Source organism: Haliaeetus leucocephalus, unplaced genomic scaffold (genome assembly GCF_000737465.1).
Source record: "Haliaeetus leucocephalus isolate CR32 unplaced genomic scaffold, Haliaeetus_leucocephalus-4.0 Scaffold251, whole genome shotgun sequence".
NCBI classification, from domain to species: domain Eukaryota; kingdom Metazoa; phylum Chordata; class Aves; order Accipitriformes; family Accipitridae; genus Haliaeetus; species Haliaeetus leucocephalus.
In genome coordinates, this window is record NW_010972687.1 from 740073 (window position 1) to 759656 (window position 19584).

Consider the following 19584-nt stretch of genomic DNA (forward strand, 5'->3'; position numbering starts at 1 on the left):
CTTGCACTTCTGTCACCATTCTTCCCTTGCAGCACCTAGATCTGTTCGCAGAAGAACACGGTGTCTTCCGGTAGCATCTAATTCCACAGATGTAAGCATAACATTAATATTTTAAATCAAATGCTGCAATTAACTTGTAGGATGTTGAACCCATGGTAGCAGAAGACATCACATTAAGAGTTATTTATGAACACAAATTCTGCCTCCAAAGCTTGACAGAGAAACTGGTGACTTGGGAAGAGCCATTCTCTCCATGTCCTGTGACACTGAAGAATTTTAACCTTGTGAGCTTCATTTATGCATGCAGGAAAAAGACTCACATAAGCGATACCTGAACCTTCTTGCTGCTCTACCCTTAGTACAGGTCCTTTTTTGCTTGCACAGTGAAATGGCATCATGTTAATCAACAGCATGCAACATAACATGTGGCTTGACTGTGGTAAAAGTCTGAGCTAGTAAAAACAGCTGGCTGATAAAATGTGAAGCAGGACAGTGTCTATTATGAGTCATGTTCAACAATTGTTCTAATGAAAGCTACAGAGAAAAACTTGGTGGCTTTGGTTTTTATTTCCTCCCCTCTAGGATCTTCAGGTTCACACAAAACAAAGCATTGCTGTTCAGTTAATCACAGTATTTCACAGGGCTAAAACATTTGTTCTATGGTTTTAACACTTAAACAGTTTAGAATTGTATCTGCAGATGACTACTTATGCAACGCCTCCATCTTACACAGTTCTGGTCAATCAAATGCTGCCTTCTTTGGTAAGTGCTCATTTAACAAGCTATACCTGTATCTAGTTCTTTCCAGGATAATAAAAATACAAAAAATCTGGTTCAATATATATATTTAAAAGTGGGATGTTAGAGTGCTCTAGACTTCTTTTAATCTCTAAAATACTTAGTGTGATTTTCATTTATCCCCAATCTTTTGCAAGAGCTTTTCATTTATCCCCAATCTTTCACAAGAGCTTTTTTTTTTTTGCCTTTTTTTTTTTTTAAATATCACAGACTTGCGCTGGAGTGTATCTGTCAAAGTTGCTAATAGAGAAGTTAGCAACAAAAATTAAAAACGAGATTGTATCTCAAATACTTGTAACGTTTTCTTACCATCACAGTAAGGAACAATCCTTCAGTAGGATATAACATTTGGCTGCAGCTATTTGAGCAATCTGAAGGACATACTTATTTTTTAACTCTGCAGGGAAGATTCAAAGTGGCTCAATTCATTTTTTAGTTCTCTAATTCACAAGAAGCAGCAATAAATTTTAAAAATGTTTATTCAGCTTCAGATATCTCTTCTAAAGATACCTGTGGTATATTTGATATACATCTTCCCTCATTCCTTCAAACATGTTTAAGCTTTGAGGTACTTTAGGACAATATATAAGAATACTTTTAAAAAATAAAAAGTGAGAGATCAGTAAAAAAAAAATTAGGCAAGATAAATAGAAAAATATTCTGTCTTCCTTTCACTATGAATAGTTTCAGCATAATGCACTTCAAAAAGCAAAAGAATCAAGTCACTAAATCCAAAATTAAGTGTATTTCTCAAACAGAACTGACTTAAGCAAGCATTTCACCTGAGTTTACATTTCAGGGATTGGGCCCATAGCAATAGAGAAGACAAAGCATCCAGGGGCAGATCATCCCATGTCATTCTACCCCTTAAAGGAGTACAGGAAGGAATAGGGGGAAAAAATTTTTACCAAAAAAAAAAAAAATCAAACCTTGTCTTGCTGGCTCCATGTGGGCAAAAGATAGTCACTCTTTACAACAGCATCTCCACTCATGCCTGTCAGCCAGTACTGATTCTGCCAGTATTATCTTATCTGCACAAAGGAACCTATACCCAGGGAGGTTTTGGGAAACATTAGCAAGGGTGTCCTGCTGTCCCAGAGGGACCTTGCAGTTTGAGAAGCGTATTCCAGGGACACGAGGCACTTGCTGGGAAGGCCTGAGATGAAACCTATGAGTGTAGAAGGCAGTCCTTTGCCCATTCAACAATAAGGGAATGCCACACTTCCTCTGTGAGATAATTCCAAAGAAACTCTGATTTAAAATGTGGCATCTACTGGCACACATCAAGATTATTCCTTTGGAAAGCATGATTTCACCCTCTCATTTATATGTCGTATTGGAAGACTTTAAGTAAGGTATTTTTACAGTTGCAAAGGTATGTTTTGGGAATGACATAGGCAATGCAAGTTATAGTTCTTTAGGCTGAATGAAAAAAGCTAATCGGAGTCTTCATCATCAAGGTATTCCTCTGCATTACTTAATGTTCGGACTGTACCTGGAAAGAAACAAAGCTCTCTCTTAATCCAGAATAAAATCAGAAAAAGCTTCACATTTGCCATGCTTGCAAACAAGTATCTAAGAAACCTGATTCCTCTATCATTTAGAGCTGTTAGGGCTACACAGATGGGGCTGTAGATCTGGATCTCAAAGGTAGGGCTAAATCAGTAATCACATCTCCTACGTACAAGATTTCTTCTGTTCATGACCTTCAAGAGCCATCTGCTGGCTCCTTGGAGCCTCTACAGCAGAGTTGGAACTCTAATTCTATTTTCTGTATATATTACCTTTAAAAAGCAAAGGAAAGGATGGGTGAGTTGGTGGAAGAGCCTCTATGGTTTTATTCTGAGTGCCTAGCTGGCTGCCATTCTCTGCTTAAAATCAAACTCAAACACATTCCACCTATCCTCTCCCCTACCTCTTTACTCACCCAGATTTTTTCCTGAATATTTATTTCTTAGATCTACTTATGAGCTTTTGCTTTTGAAGGATAGTGAGCAGAAAACAGGAGTATTAAAGTATATTCACCAGATGTGCAGCAGCACGTGGAGAACTACAGAGATAAACAGCATGGGCTTTTTCTGATAGATTATTATTTGCCTACAGATTTTCAAATATCTGGGAATACGAATATGGATTATATATGAAGTATATTATATTGTACTACTGAAAGCCAGGAACCACAAGATCCTAACCAGCCATAGCTTTGCAATAATGTATTAAAACAAAGTACTAAAAATATCAGATGCAGACATAACAAGACTGACATAATTCACAGGAGTGATAACCATGTTATCCTAGACTTCTGGAAGAAGAAAAACGAGATTTAAAATTGACCAGCTCAACTGTTTTGATAAAAGAAATCTAAGAGAATTTTTTTTTCTTTTTGAGTAGGAGAAGCAACAAAGGAAGAAAGGAAAGAAAAGAAAGAAATTCTAGAGCCCTGTGCTCAAGGGGCCATACTTCGAGAAAGGACAAATCCCATTTCTTCTGTATAACAATTATTCCCTCATTCAAGAGCACAAACACCACAATCTTTTTGCATTTCTATGACAGGATTTTACTAGCTTTCATTTCTTAGCATACACTTCAGCAATCATGACATTTGAATGTCTGCGTATACATGTAAAACAAAACTGAACATTTAAGTGGAGGCAAAGTAAGCCTCCTTGGATAAAACAATGTTTTATAGACAGACTACGATAAAAACCATATTTATTAGGAACAGATTTGAAACTGGGGACAGGAAGACTACTGATTTAGGACTGAATCTCTGAAAAAGAACAATTGTTTCACTCAGACTTTGGAAATCCTGAAATGTAGAACCAATATACACAGAAATGAAAAATAAAAAAACCCAAGAAAATACAAAATACAACAAAAGTATACAGATCAGTGGTGTCACAGAGATTATAAAAGGCCAAATTAAGACAGAAAAACAAACAAGAAAGCTAATACTGAAATTCCAGTTAGACTGAGAAATTCAGCTCTTAAGGCAATCAAGATAGTGTATGAGAGCACCAGAGACTGGTGACAGATGAAGTGACTAAGGATGAAAAATCAGTCAGCCATGAAACAAAATCAACTTGGAGTGAAGCAAGTGCACCAGAAGTAGAAGATAAGTTACCTAGTATCAGAAAATGAAACATTAACATAATTTTTAGGGCCATTAGAACAGAGAATACTCCTGTACCAGGTCCCTACAATTGACAAAGATTAAATAAGTGCTCCTAACAGGCATTAACTAACATTAGAAAAAAAATGAAAACAGAAGAAATTCCACCCTTTGTTAAAACTGCTTTCTTCAGTCAAAACTGATGGAAATAATTTGTCAAGGTTTTCTGGAAAATCCTGATATTACCTCTATCAAAAAGTTGGACAGTATTTTTGCTGCAACTGCTCTTCTTGGCCTTCTAAAGCTGCAGTCAGCTATTCCAACATTTAATTCCCATAACCACTAATCACCCACAGGTTAGTATTCCCTCTGTTCTCACTAGCCCTGTGACAATACAGTTGGCTAGACTGCGTATCTCACTGATACAAGCTGTAACTCTGCCTGTGTTTTTAAGTAATTTCTCATTTAATGTGTAATTCACCTAGGGTTTCTACCCTAACTTCAGCCTCCTGAAAGCTACAGGTAACATTAATTATGTCACACTGAATATTCAGTCTTTGTTCAGCTTTTTAAAATAGCCATGTATCTCTAACTCTTTTGTACATGGACACTGTGCCATTAGGAGAGATGAACACAAGTGGGAGGCAGTGAGACAACTTTGATAAATACCTGAAAGTATTCTTTCTTTATTTCTCTATTACAGAGTCACTCAGGGAGACATCGAAATAAGAAATGTAAAAAAATTAGCAGTATGAAAATAAAAGAGAAGCATCTATTGGTGTTTGTTTGGCTTAGTTTGGAAGAACAGACAGCAGTAAGGGGGAACATATGACATTGTTTTACTCTGATACCATGTCCCTTGTGGTATACTACTTTTAAAGCAGTTTCCATCCTTGCTTTCTTTCTGTCTCTCTACATCTCTGAACTCTCCTGCCTCTTGCTGACAAAAGACAGCATGTTGTGTGGAATCAGCAATATTGAATGCAATAAACCACAGGTCTCTATCATAGCCCTGCTGAACTAGCCCGCTCAAGTGAACCATCCCAAACACAACTCCTAGCCCATGTAGCTCCCAAGTGGTTTTTATGGCTATCAAGATATTGATATTTGGCCAAAACATTAAGTGTCCTCTAAAAAGGAAAACTGTATCAGTATAACAAAATCAGAAATACCTGCACTGTGTTTCTTTTTAAGCAGGGAAGCGCAAGATGCATTGGTCGCCATATCTAAAGCCAGTTTCTTCTCATTGTTCTTCAGATCTGTTCTTGCTCCTTTATAACAGAAAATTTTCATCATGAAACAGTCCCAGCTATTTCTTGAGCAATGGTATTACGATACAAGTTTCAGTAGCATGGGTGGAACAGTAATGGACAAGGGAATCTCATCTGTGGACTACTCTGAAGCAGAATAAAAACTGCAGATGCTCTTCCATAAGCTACAGTTGGCTAGGGAACTTCCTGGCTGCTCTCCCTTTCCAGGAAGCAGATGTTCATTGCCGTTCTGGGGTTAAGTACCTAATTTTGTCCGCAAAGCAGGATGAAATTTATCTTAAGCAGGTGAGGTATCTACTTTCCAAACAGCTGCCAGGATTTTCTGTAAGGCTTATAAAGTCAGGCAGGTAAGCTGGCTAAGGACTGTACCTGGGTTATAGGAAAACCCTTAAAAAAATACAGATTAATAAACATTCAGGAATCTAGTCTGCTACACAGATTGTTGAAACCTTGGTGAAGATCTTTACCCTTTGCCAGCAGCATCTCTACAATATCTGCATAACCTTTCCATGCAGCAGCATGCAAAGCTGTGTCTCCCAGTTTGTTCTGTAGAGTTAGAGGGAAAAGCAACAGGATTAAAATACAGCAAAAAAACCTTTCAGCTTGTACGAAGGATGAATAACATCACACCTCTACTGTAAGGGTCTGTTGGTTTAACCTACCTGTTGGTTTAACTCTAGGTTTGCCTGAGTAAACAGAACATCCACTATATCTGCAGAAAACAAGGTGGGGAGAATAAAGAGAAAAATTTAGTGGAAACAAAACAGGCTTTTTTTGTGTTCATAGTATAAATTTTGGTTAAGATTCAATGAAAGAGCGATCCAATCAGCCAATGAAAATCTGTAACAAGCAGACTGCATTGAGCAAACAACCATTAGTCACAAAAAAATGCTACTGCATAAGATACCCAAAACAATACAACACTTCTTTTTGGTCTGTCCTTCTTCCCACTCTGCTTCTAAGTTACACTGATTAGAATGCCTACATCAACAGCAACAACAAAACACACAGCATTTGATGGAGCTGAACCTCCCTTCTAGCTTTAACTTTTCTTTAAAAAAAAATTAGGACATTAAAAAAAATCTGGCTTTATTATTTAGTATTGCAATTTTAGCAATCAGTCTAACAAGCAAATCAAGAAAACCAGAGAACAGTAATTTCAAATTAATTCTCCAATACCTTTGTGGCCTCCATGGCATGCCCAGTACAGAGCTGTGTTTCCTGCTTTGTCTAAGCCATTGACCCCAACTCGATTATCCAAACACTCTCTCAACCAGCTTAGGTTGCCTGAAAGACAAATCCAGTTTTGATGGTTTTTTTCTTTGAAAAGTTAACAGAACCATTAAAGGCACACAGTTCTTTCTGAAGGTTGTCAGTCCCCCCTCCTATGAACTTATGAGGAGAAAAAGTAATTACCAGCAACATTTATAATTCATAAAACAACCAGTGCAAGTCATACCAAACATCTTTTCTTCCACTCCCAGAAGACCTTTACATCCCTATGTAGTTAAATGGATGGTACCAAACTCTTTTTCTGTGTATACAGTCACAGAGTGGCAATTCCACCAGGCTGTAAACTAGCTCAGCTTCTGAAAGCTGCAAAACTTACCAGATAACTTGTTCAAGATACCAGACAACCAAAACAGACAGGACATGTTCATTCCAAATGTATTATTATTTTAGCAGAAAGAAAACACATCATCCTTTAACATTACACAACTAGAACCCAAATCACACTTACCACGTTTGGCAGCTTCATGCAGTGGGTTATCGATAGACTCAGCTTGCTCTGCCACTGAAATGAAACAGAGTAAATTCTAACTACTTCTGAAACTGAACAGATATTTGATGCCTATGTGGAAATAAAACTTTGATTTATTCCAGAAGAACCAGTAATACGTATTTGATTCTAATGTGAAAAGGGATTTGAGAGTGATGGACTAGTCAGATGGACTTCAATTTCCTGTGTATGGGAAAGCAATTCAGAGGAGAGCCTGTGAAAACTTCAAAGAACAGCATCAAATTGATCAGTAGTTACAAGCCACTGGGAATCTGGCAATATTTCATCTCGGTTGTTACTTCCCTTTCTACACTTGTAAGATGGTTTTGAGCAGTTGCATGTGGCTAGGCTTTCACCCTACAGCTTGCCATCTGTAGTTATGAGTGAATTATTTCCCACAGGTCTGTGAAGGCTAACTAAAAAAATCCACTGTCAATAGGATTCCTGTTTGTTTTACAGAGATTTTTTATTTTCCCTGGAAAACTTGCAGGAGGTCTGCAAATCAAAACTGCTTAAACAATGAATGTAGTGATGGGCAGATTGGAGTTCAGGCTTCTGTAGACCTCTTCTTCATCTCACAAGCTTTAGGTTTTACTAGAGAGGAGTCACAAACAGTTCCTGGTCACTGTGCTGTTGCACCAGCAAAAAGAAACTGAACAGCACTGTGAAACAGTTGCAAGTGGGACCACGATCTGAAAACTTTTTTAAAATCTTCTTTTTCAGGTAGCAAACACTGTGACTACGAAGGATACAGCCAAGAAGGACAGTGTACAATCTGAGATGAGTGGGCTCTCTATGCCCTTGTACTATGGCTTGTTACAGAAGGCAGGGAGAATGTGAAAGGGTGTTCCTCAGATCAAACTGTTAACTGTAGTCAGGTGCAATACAGGCAAATACAATGTACATGAGTTACCAGAAATAAAAGTCTCAAGACTGTTGTGGCCTATCTAGATCTTTTCTTACTTTAGTGTGTATTCCTCCCGTAATGCTTGTAACTGCAAGATTTCACATGCTTAACTCTCTAGCTGTGAGTAAAATAAAACCCAAATGCTAGATTCTGGTATTTCGGTTTAAAACAATCTGAACAAACAGTGAACAGAATCCTAAATCAGAGTGGGAGAAGCCAGTCCCAGAGCAGTCATTACACAAGCAGAACATGCTCATCATATTGAACAGTGCTTGTTGTGCACAGTAGAAAGCATTAACATTAACACTGTCTCAAAAGCCTAAAAATGACTTTGCCTTTAGAAAAATCTTGTCGAAAGTGCAGTAATAAGTATTTTTAATACAGATACACTGATTCTGTCATCTTCAGCTTTTCTGTTCACAGTCTTTTCAGATGTGTTACTTCAAGCCCAGCAGATGGAGCACAAGACCCCACCAGAGACTCAGTAGTTTCATGTCTGTCTCCGCCTTTTACAAAAAGGTTGTGGAAGAGCACAGGAGATCACAGTGTTTCAGTGGTTAAGACTAAACCTAGGCAGACCTAATGGGTGGCAACCAGCGGAAGCAGGCCTCTCTGGGGCTTTTGCACAATTTGCCTAAATCAGAAGACACATTCCTGGTACTCTTTGTTTTTAGGGTCTGCAAAGGCTTCTCTTCTGCTTACACATGAAATTTTTGCGAATGTGCAGAGACACCACCACCTCACACACCCCTGCCTGGCCTAAAATGGAAGTTAAACCATTGCTCAGGTAACTTTTCAGTAAAGCACTCTGGAAGCAACTTTTCCAAATGATCTCAATGGGAACACAAACTGAATTAGTAAGTTGGTGGGTTTATTTTAAATATAACACACTTCAATGTTCAAAAGAAAGTTGAGTGTAGGTAAGCATGTGTAAACTATTCTTCTTTTAACACTGACCACTTCTGGCAGATGGCAGAATCAGTCTGGAAGTCACAAACTAAATTGACATTTAATGCCATGGTCTCAATAACAACCACAGGCTTCTGTGAACATATTTCTACTAACTACAAGTCAGGGCAGGGAATCATAGCATTGCTACCATAATGTCTCCTAGGGAAGAAGGGACAGCATGAAGCAACCACAGTTACTAACATTATTAGCAGTTCTGACACAATCTGTCATGTGACACTGCTACTCTGCCTACATTTCCTGGGAGGACTTGGAAGAATTGTGCTGTGTTGTCTGTACTCACAGCTTTTCAAAGTGATTTTAGTTGAATCTGAAAAAGCAGTTTCTAGTCAGTCCAAACAGGTATGGGATATTTAACGTGGTGCAATCCCCCCAAACCCCAATGTTTTCTGTGGCTGAATATATTCATTACAAAGTAACAAATGGCAAACAAAACAGCCCTATTTCTTAAGGGGGGGGCGGGCAAAGGAGGTCTACAGAATTGCTCACAATCTGTTTTAGCTTCCTGTCCATATGCATATTTACTTAACAAACCCAGTATTGATTATCTATCTCTGTAACAAGCCACCCCACACTGTATCAGACTTCTTGATCTCAAAGCTACTAAAGGCTGCAGCTGTCCATCCTTAGGTCTACTTAGAAAAAAAAGGCAATGTACACACTGAGGGAATATAGCCAAGATACTGCTAATGAGAAGATCTTAAAAACTGCAGTATATTCATTGAGGGTATCAAGAATACAAGCCTATAGTTTCATGTGCCATCTGTAAAACCATCCTTTAGCTCCAAGCATTCTTACCCTCAAAACTGAGAGCGTCTCTTGCTGTTAACCTGCACAACCAGAAACATGAACACTTGGCAAACTCAAGCTGTACCTAGGTTATAAAAAACAAAAGACAGCCTGTCCACTGCTGATGTACAGTGGTAACTGGTATCGCAGGTGTATTCTGAAATACTGTGGTACAGGACTGTCAAATGCCAATACTGTGATCAGTTTTTGAACAGTAACAGTTATTTTTATTTAGTGATTTCCTTTGACTGTGAATGATCTTACCAAATGAAAATATTCTAGACATTACCATAGTTGCTTGGAATTAGTCCAGTTCTCCCTTTGCAAGTTCCTTTCCACCAATTTGTATCACTCTGCAGAGAAAAAGGAAAATATTTTAGAAAGGATAAGCCACATCTCAGAAGTATTCAGTCTATATGGGACGTCTTGTAGACTCACCATATCTGAGATGTAAATAATATCTCCTTCTTCAAAGTACAGTTCATCTGGCTTAAAAAAAAAATAAAAAAGGAAAAGTAAACAAAAATCTGAGTGTGTCTACTTAGGTAAAACAAGTCCCTGGATAAAGTAGAACACATTCAGCTCTTCTTTCAAAAGAACAATAACTCAAATTCTGTAGCAACTAGACAACAGCCTGACAGTCTTTCATACTACAGTTTGACTTGCCTACAGCTAACTTTTTGGATCCGACACCTTCGTGAGAACTAAAGAAAAAGACTGTGGCCTTTCCAACAGAGCACTGTGCAAAAAAAGCAGTGAAATATATCTTGTATTTGTTAACTTCATTCTCTTTTTGGTTGGTGCCAGTTCATCAAATCTCTTAGTTCTCAATTATCTTTGTTGCCTTTGGAAGAAAAGAAAAACATCACTTAGATTGCTGATCTTAGATTGCAGGTAAGTGATGCTAGAGGACAAAGCATGCTGCTTTTAAAAAAGAGCTGGACTTAAAGGAAAGTGATGATTAATCAGACAGTTTTAGTCACATTAAGAACCGATATCCATCAACAGGCTTTTTCACAGAAAACATAGTACAGCAAGTCTAATAGGCCAACCCTAGCAGAACTGAAGAAATGCTATTATAGACAAAATTAAAATTAAGCTTCTCAAAACCCTAAAATCTAGATATACTTACCGTTCTGGGCTCAAATGTATACAGGGCCCTGAACACTTTAACCTGCCCTGAAAAAAGAAAAAAGACCAACAAACCAGTATCAGTACCATGACTTCTAAAGACAGCATATACGTACAGCCCTCAAATCCAAATAAATTCCTTTCCTTAACCCTTAAAGCTGCTTGCTGAAGGAATTTGTGCTATGCCTCTGTCAATGAAAATCATGATGAAAAGACTCAACCCAGCAGCACAGGTTCTGAAGGAAATGGGCCAACTGGTCAGCTAAATGCAAGCTTCCTCTTGTGCACACTTAATACGGTCTTCATAGGTCACCATGCAAGTCAACTGTTGCCATCAATTTCTGAGGCAAAGTTAGTTTCGGTCATATACACCCTTATACACACTCATACAAGTTGTATATATTTTATTAATACTATCAGATTTGTCAAGTGATACAGAATTAAGGAAAGAATAAAGAAACAAAGCAATGACCAATATCTGCAATGTTCTCATACATACCTGTAGTTGTTACTAATTAGGAAAATAATGTAGTAGCACAGAATCATTGCATTTAAGAAAAATGACAAATGGTCACCAAGTCCTATTTATGGAATGTACAACTGATATGGTGTTCTGTTCAGATGCTTAAAATAAGCTATAGTGTTTACAATTCTAATAAGTGGGCAATGTTTATTTTAATAGGGCAGTTTTGAAGACATTGTCAGCAGCATCCAAGCCAAGAAAAGATAACCTTACTGCAGAGAAGTACAAATTTAATTGCATAAACTGCAAAAGAAGCATTTCTATAAACATTTTTTTTAAAAATTCGATAAAGGTACATTTCAAGAACACCAAGCAGAAAGTCTTGATGAAAGAAAGCAGAAAGGTGAGTACAGGAGAAGAAACATCTATGTTACATAATTTTATTAGCTGAACTGTTGAAGTCCACTGAACTCAGTGGAGAAATATATTATGCAGACTGTTCTGTATTGTTTACTTTTAAATATCTGAAGTCTTAAGTATGTAGGTTTGTTTACTTTTAAACATGTTAAGTATGTAGCTGTATTTCAGGTTCTTACACTACACTTCACATGTTTATATCGATTAACTTGTGATTAAAGCAGTATTTGGTCCATCAGGACAATGTATTACTTAGACCACACTTAGCTGAGGCTATGTTGTATCCTCAGACAAACTTATGAACTTACTGTCAAAGATTAGTACTGTACAATAAAGTGTGCACACACAAAATCTTTTGTAGTACATTGTATGGAGAGAACTGAGTAACAAGAGAGCAGGTTTCCTTATGTCTCAAGAATAAGCCTTTACCCTTTTGTAAAGAACCACCATTGCTACAAAATTTTTGCCTGTTTTTTGCCAGATGGAGCCTTTATTACCCCAGTATCTAAAGCCTACCCACAATAGTGATCATTTTAGAAAGTTAATTTAAGGGCTTTAGAAATGTCAGTCTAAATGTATATATGCTGACAGGCTTGAGAAGGGAGGATGGTACTCAACTGTATATGCTGCCGTTTTGCAGCATACCTCACAGTCTTGGGGTGACTCTCAAAAGATGTTTTCAAATACCTCTGGATATTCCCTAGCAAGAGCCATGCCACAGCATATGTTTATGAAGTGGTATTTACCAAGGCGTAACTATGAAGCAAAACATTTCTGTAGTCCTCTGTCTTACACTTTTCTGGAGCTAAGTGTATGTAAAAGTATCACCACGAAAATAATCTGTGTAAACTTGCTAGATTGCCAAATGCATGTAAACACTCTATACATGATTCTTCTTCCAATTTGTAACTGTACCCCCATTACAGATCTTATTTTTTAGTAACACCATAGAATTTCAATTTGGCTTTACTGGTTCTCTCTCACACAGCAGCCACTTCCTAGACATAAAAGGTCCAACACTTCTCAGGCCTTTGCCTCAGAAACTAAGTACCTGCACTATAGCAACAGCTAAAAAGGATGAAACCTGTGTTCTGTTCATTACCCATATAGAAATTATGAACAAGGACAGCAGACAGTAATTTGTCCTAAGAGCTTCAGAATGAAATGTCTGAACTGCAGCTGGGGAGAAGCCAAACAAAAAAAAGAGAATGGGATGTGTGACATGGAATACTGTCCCTTCTGCTTGGCTTTCTTACATAGGTGACAGAAAAATGCAAGACAGAACTGCACACTGATGACTCTGGCAACTTTAACCATCACCCACCAATTTTCAAGGTTTTATGTAAGTAAAAGGAGGAAATGGACAACAAAAGGGAAGAGTAAGAAATATTAAAAGGGGAAATGAGAATACAGAAGATAGGGAAAAGCAAGAAATATAGATGTGTGTTGTATGTGTTTCCTGTAATAATGTACTGCATCTGTGTCAACAGGTTTTCTAAACCTACCACACTCTAAGGGAAAGAAAAGAATGGAAACACTGATGCTGATAGAAGCTTTGCTGACATGTTTAAACAAAAGGCAATTAATGGTGGGGGGTTTTGTGGTGGGTTTTTGTCTTTTTGGATTTGTTTTGTTTTAATGCTATACAACTGAAACAGACAGTTACTTCCCCAAATGTCAAGCTGTGGTGTCACACACAGCACAACACATTCTAAAACATTTTCCTGTGATGAAATACAAAGTACAGATTTGCATCTGTAGAACTGCAGGTCTGGTTAACTTTACAGCACCTTATATGGGAGTTAAGCTCTACTCATTACTGGCACCAATCTTCTAAATATTTCCTGATAAACAGACATGAAGGCTTGTTATATTGCTGCATTTAAGAGCCAAGAACAGGACTTTAGCACTTGGCATGGCAATTATTTGTGCCAAATTTTAACGCAAAGTATCAGTCTAGAAGATTTAAAATAACAAAATTTAAGGACACAAAGGGTACATTAGACTTGAATCTTTGTTCTGCAAATACCGACAAATTGTATTTTACTAGGCACATGAGTACCTGTAATCACTTGAAGTACTTTTATCTAGTAATGCCCATCCCTAGGCGTGCAGACAGACTTAGAGCTTGCATTAGCAGGTGTCCTTTGGAATAAGCAAAAATTTAGGGAGCACAGGAGGTCCTCAGGTGCTTTCCCTTACTACCATCTCTCCACTACAAACCACATTGCAAGATTCATATAGGATGGAGAAATAATACATAAGCACTGATTTGGAAGTTGACTGACTGTACCTCCCCACCCTGTACTTCTAGAGGGCAAAAATAACTGGAATCCAGAAGACACATGTAACTAAGATTTCAAGGCACCAGGCAAACATTAATGACTTTTCTCAGCATGATTAATGAGGGGAGTATCCTTTTTAAAAAGGAAAGGAAATGGAGGCACAGTGCAGTGATGTGTCCCACAATAAACCTTTTTCTAAGCACAGGGACAGATTTAAAAGATTCTTTTCAAACCCACACTTTAGCCACAAGACTGTCTTCTCCCTTCTCATGGAATTTGTATTAAACATCTGCAAAACTATGTGACAAATAAAAAAAGATAACTTATTACACATACTAAACAGATACAAATATTCTCAGCATACAAACTCCCCAAGCCACAATTTGCCAAACTCTCCCCCAGCAACACAACAGGATAAAGGAGTCAAACTAACAATTCCCTCTAACCAGCAACATAAACCAAACAGCTTTATCAGGCTGGGCTGACCTCACACCCTTCAAATTATTTTGGATAACTTCTATAAGTTATGCTTTTATGAGGAAAGGAAACAGGCAACTTCTAATATGACCCTCTCCCAGCTAAGTGCATAAAAGAAAAGAAACAGGTGCTAAAAAGTAACAGCAGCTTAAAAATTCAGCTTCTGATATGTACTGAACTGAAACAAGATCACTGCTGTGCTTTGTAATACAAAGTAATAAATAAAAAGACCATTTTCTCAAGAGACTAGAAGCTTTTTGTTTCCTCCTAGCAATTTTGAGGTTTATTTTTAATTAATTGCAGTATCATTAACAGAAGATTGTTTCCAAAGAAGCCCTAAGTGTTTTCACAACAAGGAGTTACTGTTTCTCCCACAGTGATGCTTTTTCTTTTCCACTTCCTTTCAGTTCTTTTACACCAGCTTCTCTGTACCACTACAGACACTAGCGTTAAAATCCCCTTTTACTCAACTTGCCACCAAACCATTCTCTGCTTTCCTTGTTTGCTTTCACTCGAAAAAGAAAAAAAAAAAGGGGGGGGGAAGGACCCACCCATCCATGGCATTACTTATTTATATTTTGAGTTAGGCTGAACTTCCAGCACCAAAGGGGAGGGAAAGCAATTTCATTAGCTGTCAGTTTACCTTACTTCCTCCAGCAGAAGAAAAAAAAAAAAAAAAAAAAAAAACTTTGTGCAAGAGCCATTTATTTTAATTAAGAAAATAATCATGGCAGTAAGCCAATGTTCACAGGAGCTACCAAGGCTTGGCCCCAGTGGAGTGATAGGAGTCTTTTGTTAGCATTTCACACCCTGCTTCATCTGCCTTAGACAGACATAATCACATCTCATTGATGCAAACAAGGTTCTACAAATCAGATATTCATCTTGATGCAGCATCTTTTCATTAGCTATATTTAGAGTGAGCAGTTCTAGACTATCATAAAAATCAGAATAATTAACCTACTGTAAACAAACAGACTCACTGGGTGTCACAAAGCACCATCAGTGCCTATAATACAAAGAATGGGATAATCTCTGTGCTCTAGAAAATCAGAATTGGCCATGGTCATCTACAGATAAATTAGAAAACTTCAAGTCTATCAACTCCCATACAGGTTCAAGCTAATCCTGGGCTAACTGTCATCAGCCATCCTCCTCCTTGCTCCCCTAAGGCTACACAGAAGCAGCTGAGAATCAGGTACTCTCTCTAGCACCAACTTGATTGAAAACAACTGATTTGAATCCCCAGCTGTAACAAATGTACCAAAAAGAGAATATATGCATAAGATTTGGGATGTGGGAGGAAAAAGGACAGTTTACATGTTCCAGGGCCTATGCTGGTTTCAGAGTCTCCTCCCAGAACATGTATAACTGGGAATATGAATTTTGATAAATGTTCAGATGAATTTCTCTGAAGGAAGTGAGAGGCATCTTCTGCGTGACATCACAGAAAGCATGGTGGCAGAAGGACAGTGTGTTTGTTTTGTCAACGTTGGCCTAAGAACCTTCAAAGGAATTACACAGCCTTGCACTGTATACCAGCAATTTGAAGTCACAATCTTTTGGTCAATTGACAATGACAAAGGTAAACTGCAGATCAGAATAATTTGCAATATGCTTGCAGTTTGCTTTAGTAAGCAAAGAGATGTTCATTTTATGATCTGCATGTCTCTTAGGAGACAGGCAATTTTATTAGAGAGACATTATGGCCAGACTGAAACTTTTTTTCTGGCTTCTCAGGAACTGGAAAATAAGGTGCTTTACACCCAGATCTTCAAGCAGGAATAAAAGTAGTGGAAATACGTTTTACAGGAGTGCAGCTTGGATTTTGGCATTTTGATCACAGGGTCTTGCACAGAGACACAACAGAGTACAACAGCATTTAAGGATTGACACAACTGAGAAAAAAGTGGAGTCCCCACTGTTTAGAGAACCATCTTCCACTTCTAAGGAGGGGTTGTTAGAAAGGGGAAGTAAACATAGGGCATACAAATCAGAGTGGAGGAAGGGGGGAGGGTGTATTAAACAAACAAAAAAGCCTAGGAATCTGTTTAAGGACATGTTGAAAAGAATGCAAAAAGTAGACTGGTGTCAGTGTAGATGACAAACTGGGGTAGCCCAGGAACAGTCATGGACTCCACCAGTCAGTAGCTGGTGTGGAAGGAACAAATAGCATTTGTTTACAGAAAATCAGAATTTAAGAATATTCTCACAGAAGATGTATGTGAACACAATTTCACAAATTAATTTTGGCTGGCACAGTTTGATGCTGAAATCTTCTACTACTTATAATTTTATTTCTCCAAATACACAGAATGCCTTCACTTGTAGGAAGCTTGTTTGTGGCCACAGCAGCTTGCAGTAAGAGGAGGGTTTGGGGTCACAAATGCAAGTTTAAAATTCATGTTGAAATCAGACTTGGAACTGTTTAATTGTTCCTCTGATGTTTTCCTCCCCATAGAGCTGACGACCACAGCATAACTCCCTTCATTCACATGCTCACGTCTCCCTAGCTAACAGAAATCTTTCTTTGACTACAGAAACAACCCAAACTACCACCACCTAAGCCAAATTTAAGCCTACTTCAAGAAAACCTTAGGCATATGACTCAATGCAGGTCTACTGCTCCTCCGAATGCGGTCACAGCTCCTACTTTATCTAAGAATTAAGGTGAAGTGAACTTGATTGTGATTCAAACTAAATACTTATACTCAGAATTCTATTTTTAACTGTGACAGTTATGAGTGGCTGCAAAGTCAACAAAGCTACTTTAAGGTAGTAACCCTTTATGTTACATACATTATATTTCCTCCTGCCTCCCTTCCCCTCAGTTGGAATAATTTAAAACTGTAGTTTCCTTGGGACAAAGGCTGGTCTTTCTCCATAAAATGTAAATGATGTGTGGACTCTAGGCCAGGATCAACAAATCTTTACTCCATCTGTTGAATATGAAATTAAGTAAGGTCTCTTTAAAATATTAATATACCACTTTCATCTCCCCAAAGCTGCTGCTGCACACTGTGTAAGGCTCTAATAAAAAAATGCATAATCAGAGAGAGCACTGTTCAAGGAGACAACTAGCAGAAGCCAATATAGCTTGTCAAGTTCCAAGGACTTAGCAAGTAACTTTTGTAAACAGGATTAACATCCAACACAGAATGTTTAAGAGGTTTATGAACTCTGCACATAATGTAGTTTGAGACATCAATAGAATTCTTGAAAGATGGAGGGGAAACCCTACCCTTGCATAGTGCTGACAGAGAAAGTTTCTGCTATTTTCAACTCCCACTCCACTCCTTTGTATCTTCAACAGCAACTCTAAACAGAGAATACAGCTAGAAAACAATAATAATACAAAGCCCAAGTCTAAAACCGCTAGAAATTAAAAGCCCTCTAAAGCCTCCAAAAACAATCATGACCCCTTACTCAAGGGCTAACCACAGACCCCAAAATACTAGCTCAAGTGTTGACAAACATATCAGATGATTGTCTAAAACATATTGATGACAAAATAATCTCTCTAACTGAAATCCTAATGTGCTGTGCATGCCACAGGATTAACAGAAGAGCCTTCCGTCAGATAAAATGCTCTCATGTACTGAAGAAAACCACACAATGCTAAAGCTAGTTGTTTTTTCTCCCTTCACACATTTTTTCCCCCCACTGTCTAGCCATCCAACTCTTAACACCGAACACCCCTGTGATGAGCAGTGAACACTCACTGTTTTAGAAAGGATGAATATTTGTTTCACTAAATATTTTCACTTGCCTACCACCTGCTCTATCTCCTTCCATCTCTATCTAGCCTGCACTCCCCCCCCCCCCCCAACACAAAGGAAAGGACTACAGCAACCAATGTCTTGTTTTCTCTTCTGTCTTGAACTGTAACAATGCAACAGCAAGGCAAGCAGGTTTGCTGCTCCCTGACACAGGTTATAGCCCCTTTTATAGACTGGATACCTGGTAATAGTCAGTGAAGAAAAATTAACACAGCTTGACCAAATGCACCAAGACATTCCACCAACTGCAGTCTAAAAGCTGCCAAAAGAGACAGTATTACGCTGCTGTAGCAACTATTTCACCACATGCAGTTCCTGTATTTATCTGTCTTTAATTAGCACATTTTAACATCTATAACCCTGAGAGATTCAATGACAGTACCATTGACATAACTGATATTAAAGACAGAACAAAGCCAGTCGTACGACTACAGAAAATTTTTGGTGTGTGCTAGAAGACAGTCCATTCCTGAAAATGCCTTGGAAAAAAATTAACACAACAGCCTCCATAAGACTTTCATTCTTCAAAAATTAGGGATTTGGCAAAATTAATCTTATTACCCTTAATCAGCTCCGAAAGCCACTACCAAGAGAGTCTTACTCTCTTCCTCCTCCTTCTTCAGCCATTTATTTCTACCCATTTCCTTTTGCTGTGTCAAGCACTCAAAAGGTAAACGAGCTCAGCAAGTTCATTAGACATAGAAATAACCCAACATAAACAGTCAGAGCACCGATCCAGCTTGTCATGTCACTAAATGGAATGGACAGGGGATGGTGGAGGTGTGGAGAGGATAGGTAACCTGTCCTTTTGACAGCAATCTGCATTTTATCAGATCAAGCATACCACAAAACTGCACCCCAGCAAACTAGCGAGAGACACCTAGTATTAGATGTAACTCATCTGACTTAGCTCCTGCAGGTTAGGTAGGACTATAGCCTTTAACTCCTTAAGAATCTTAGGTTAAATTTAACTCATCTTTTTGCAAATTAGAAAACGGAGTTATCAGCTTCACTGGAAAAATCTACTCTTCTTACACATTTGGCTGTTAGGAGCAACACCACACCCTTTCAGAAGCCCACAGATTTCCTCAGTATGGGTTTTCAGTGAGAGTCCACAACAGCAATGCTTCTGTTACTGTCTTTTTCATTTCAAGTAGGCTGTTTTCAAAGATGCTTAGCAAACTACAGGGCAGAGGAAATTCTCCCAAGGATGAAACTCCACATGGAGGGCTTTACCAGGTTTTGCTCGTGTGGGTAGGTCGAGACTGACGGTTTAAATGGTCTAAACTGGGTTTGCACTTACTTGACTTCAATTAAAAACTTGTTTTATAAGCTGTCTAGTTGAAATACTTGATTAGGCTACGTACTTAACTACTTCTAAAAATGTCAGTATTTCAAATACTATT

At 38.2% G+C, this 19584-nt stretch overlaps 1 protein-coding gene across 1 annotated transcript; it reads right to left on the reverse strand.

Annotated features, from left to right (window-relative positions):
• Window positions 1-970: 970 nt before the first annotated feature.
• OSTF1 (osteoclast stimulating factor 1) lies at window positions 971-18819 on the reverse strand. The gene is made up of 10 exons (XM_010568727.1): window positions 18780-18819; window positions 10759-10805; window positions 10065-10115; window positions 9916-9979; window positions 6923-6976; window positions 6361-6468; window positions 5844-5893; window positions 5649-5727; window positions 5083-5181; window positions 971-2293 (listed from the first exon to the last, which is right to left on the reverse strand). Exons 1-10 carry the CDS (start codon window positions 18817-18819, stop codon window positions 2235-2237), a joined length of 651 nt encoding a protein of 216 aa, XP_010567029.1. The 3' UTR covers window positions 971-2234.
• Window positions 18820-19584: the final 765 nt, after the last annotated feature.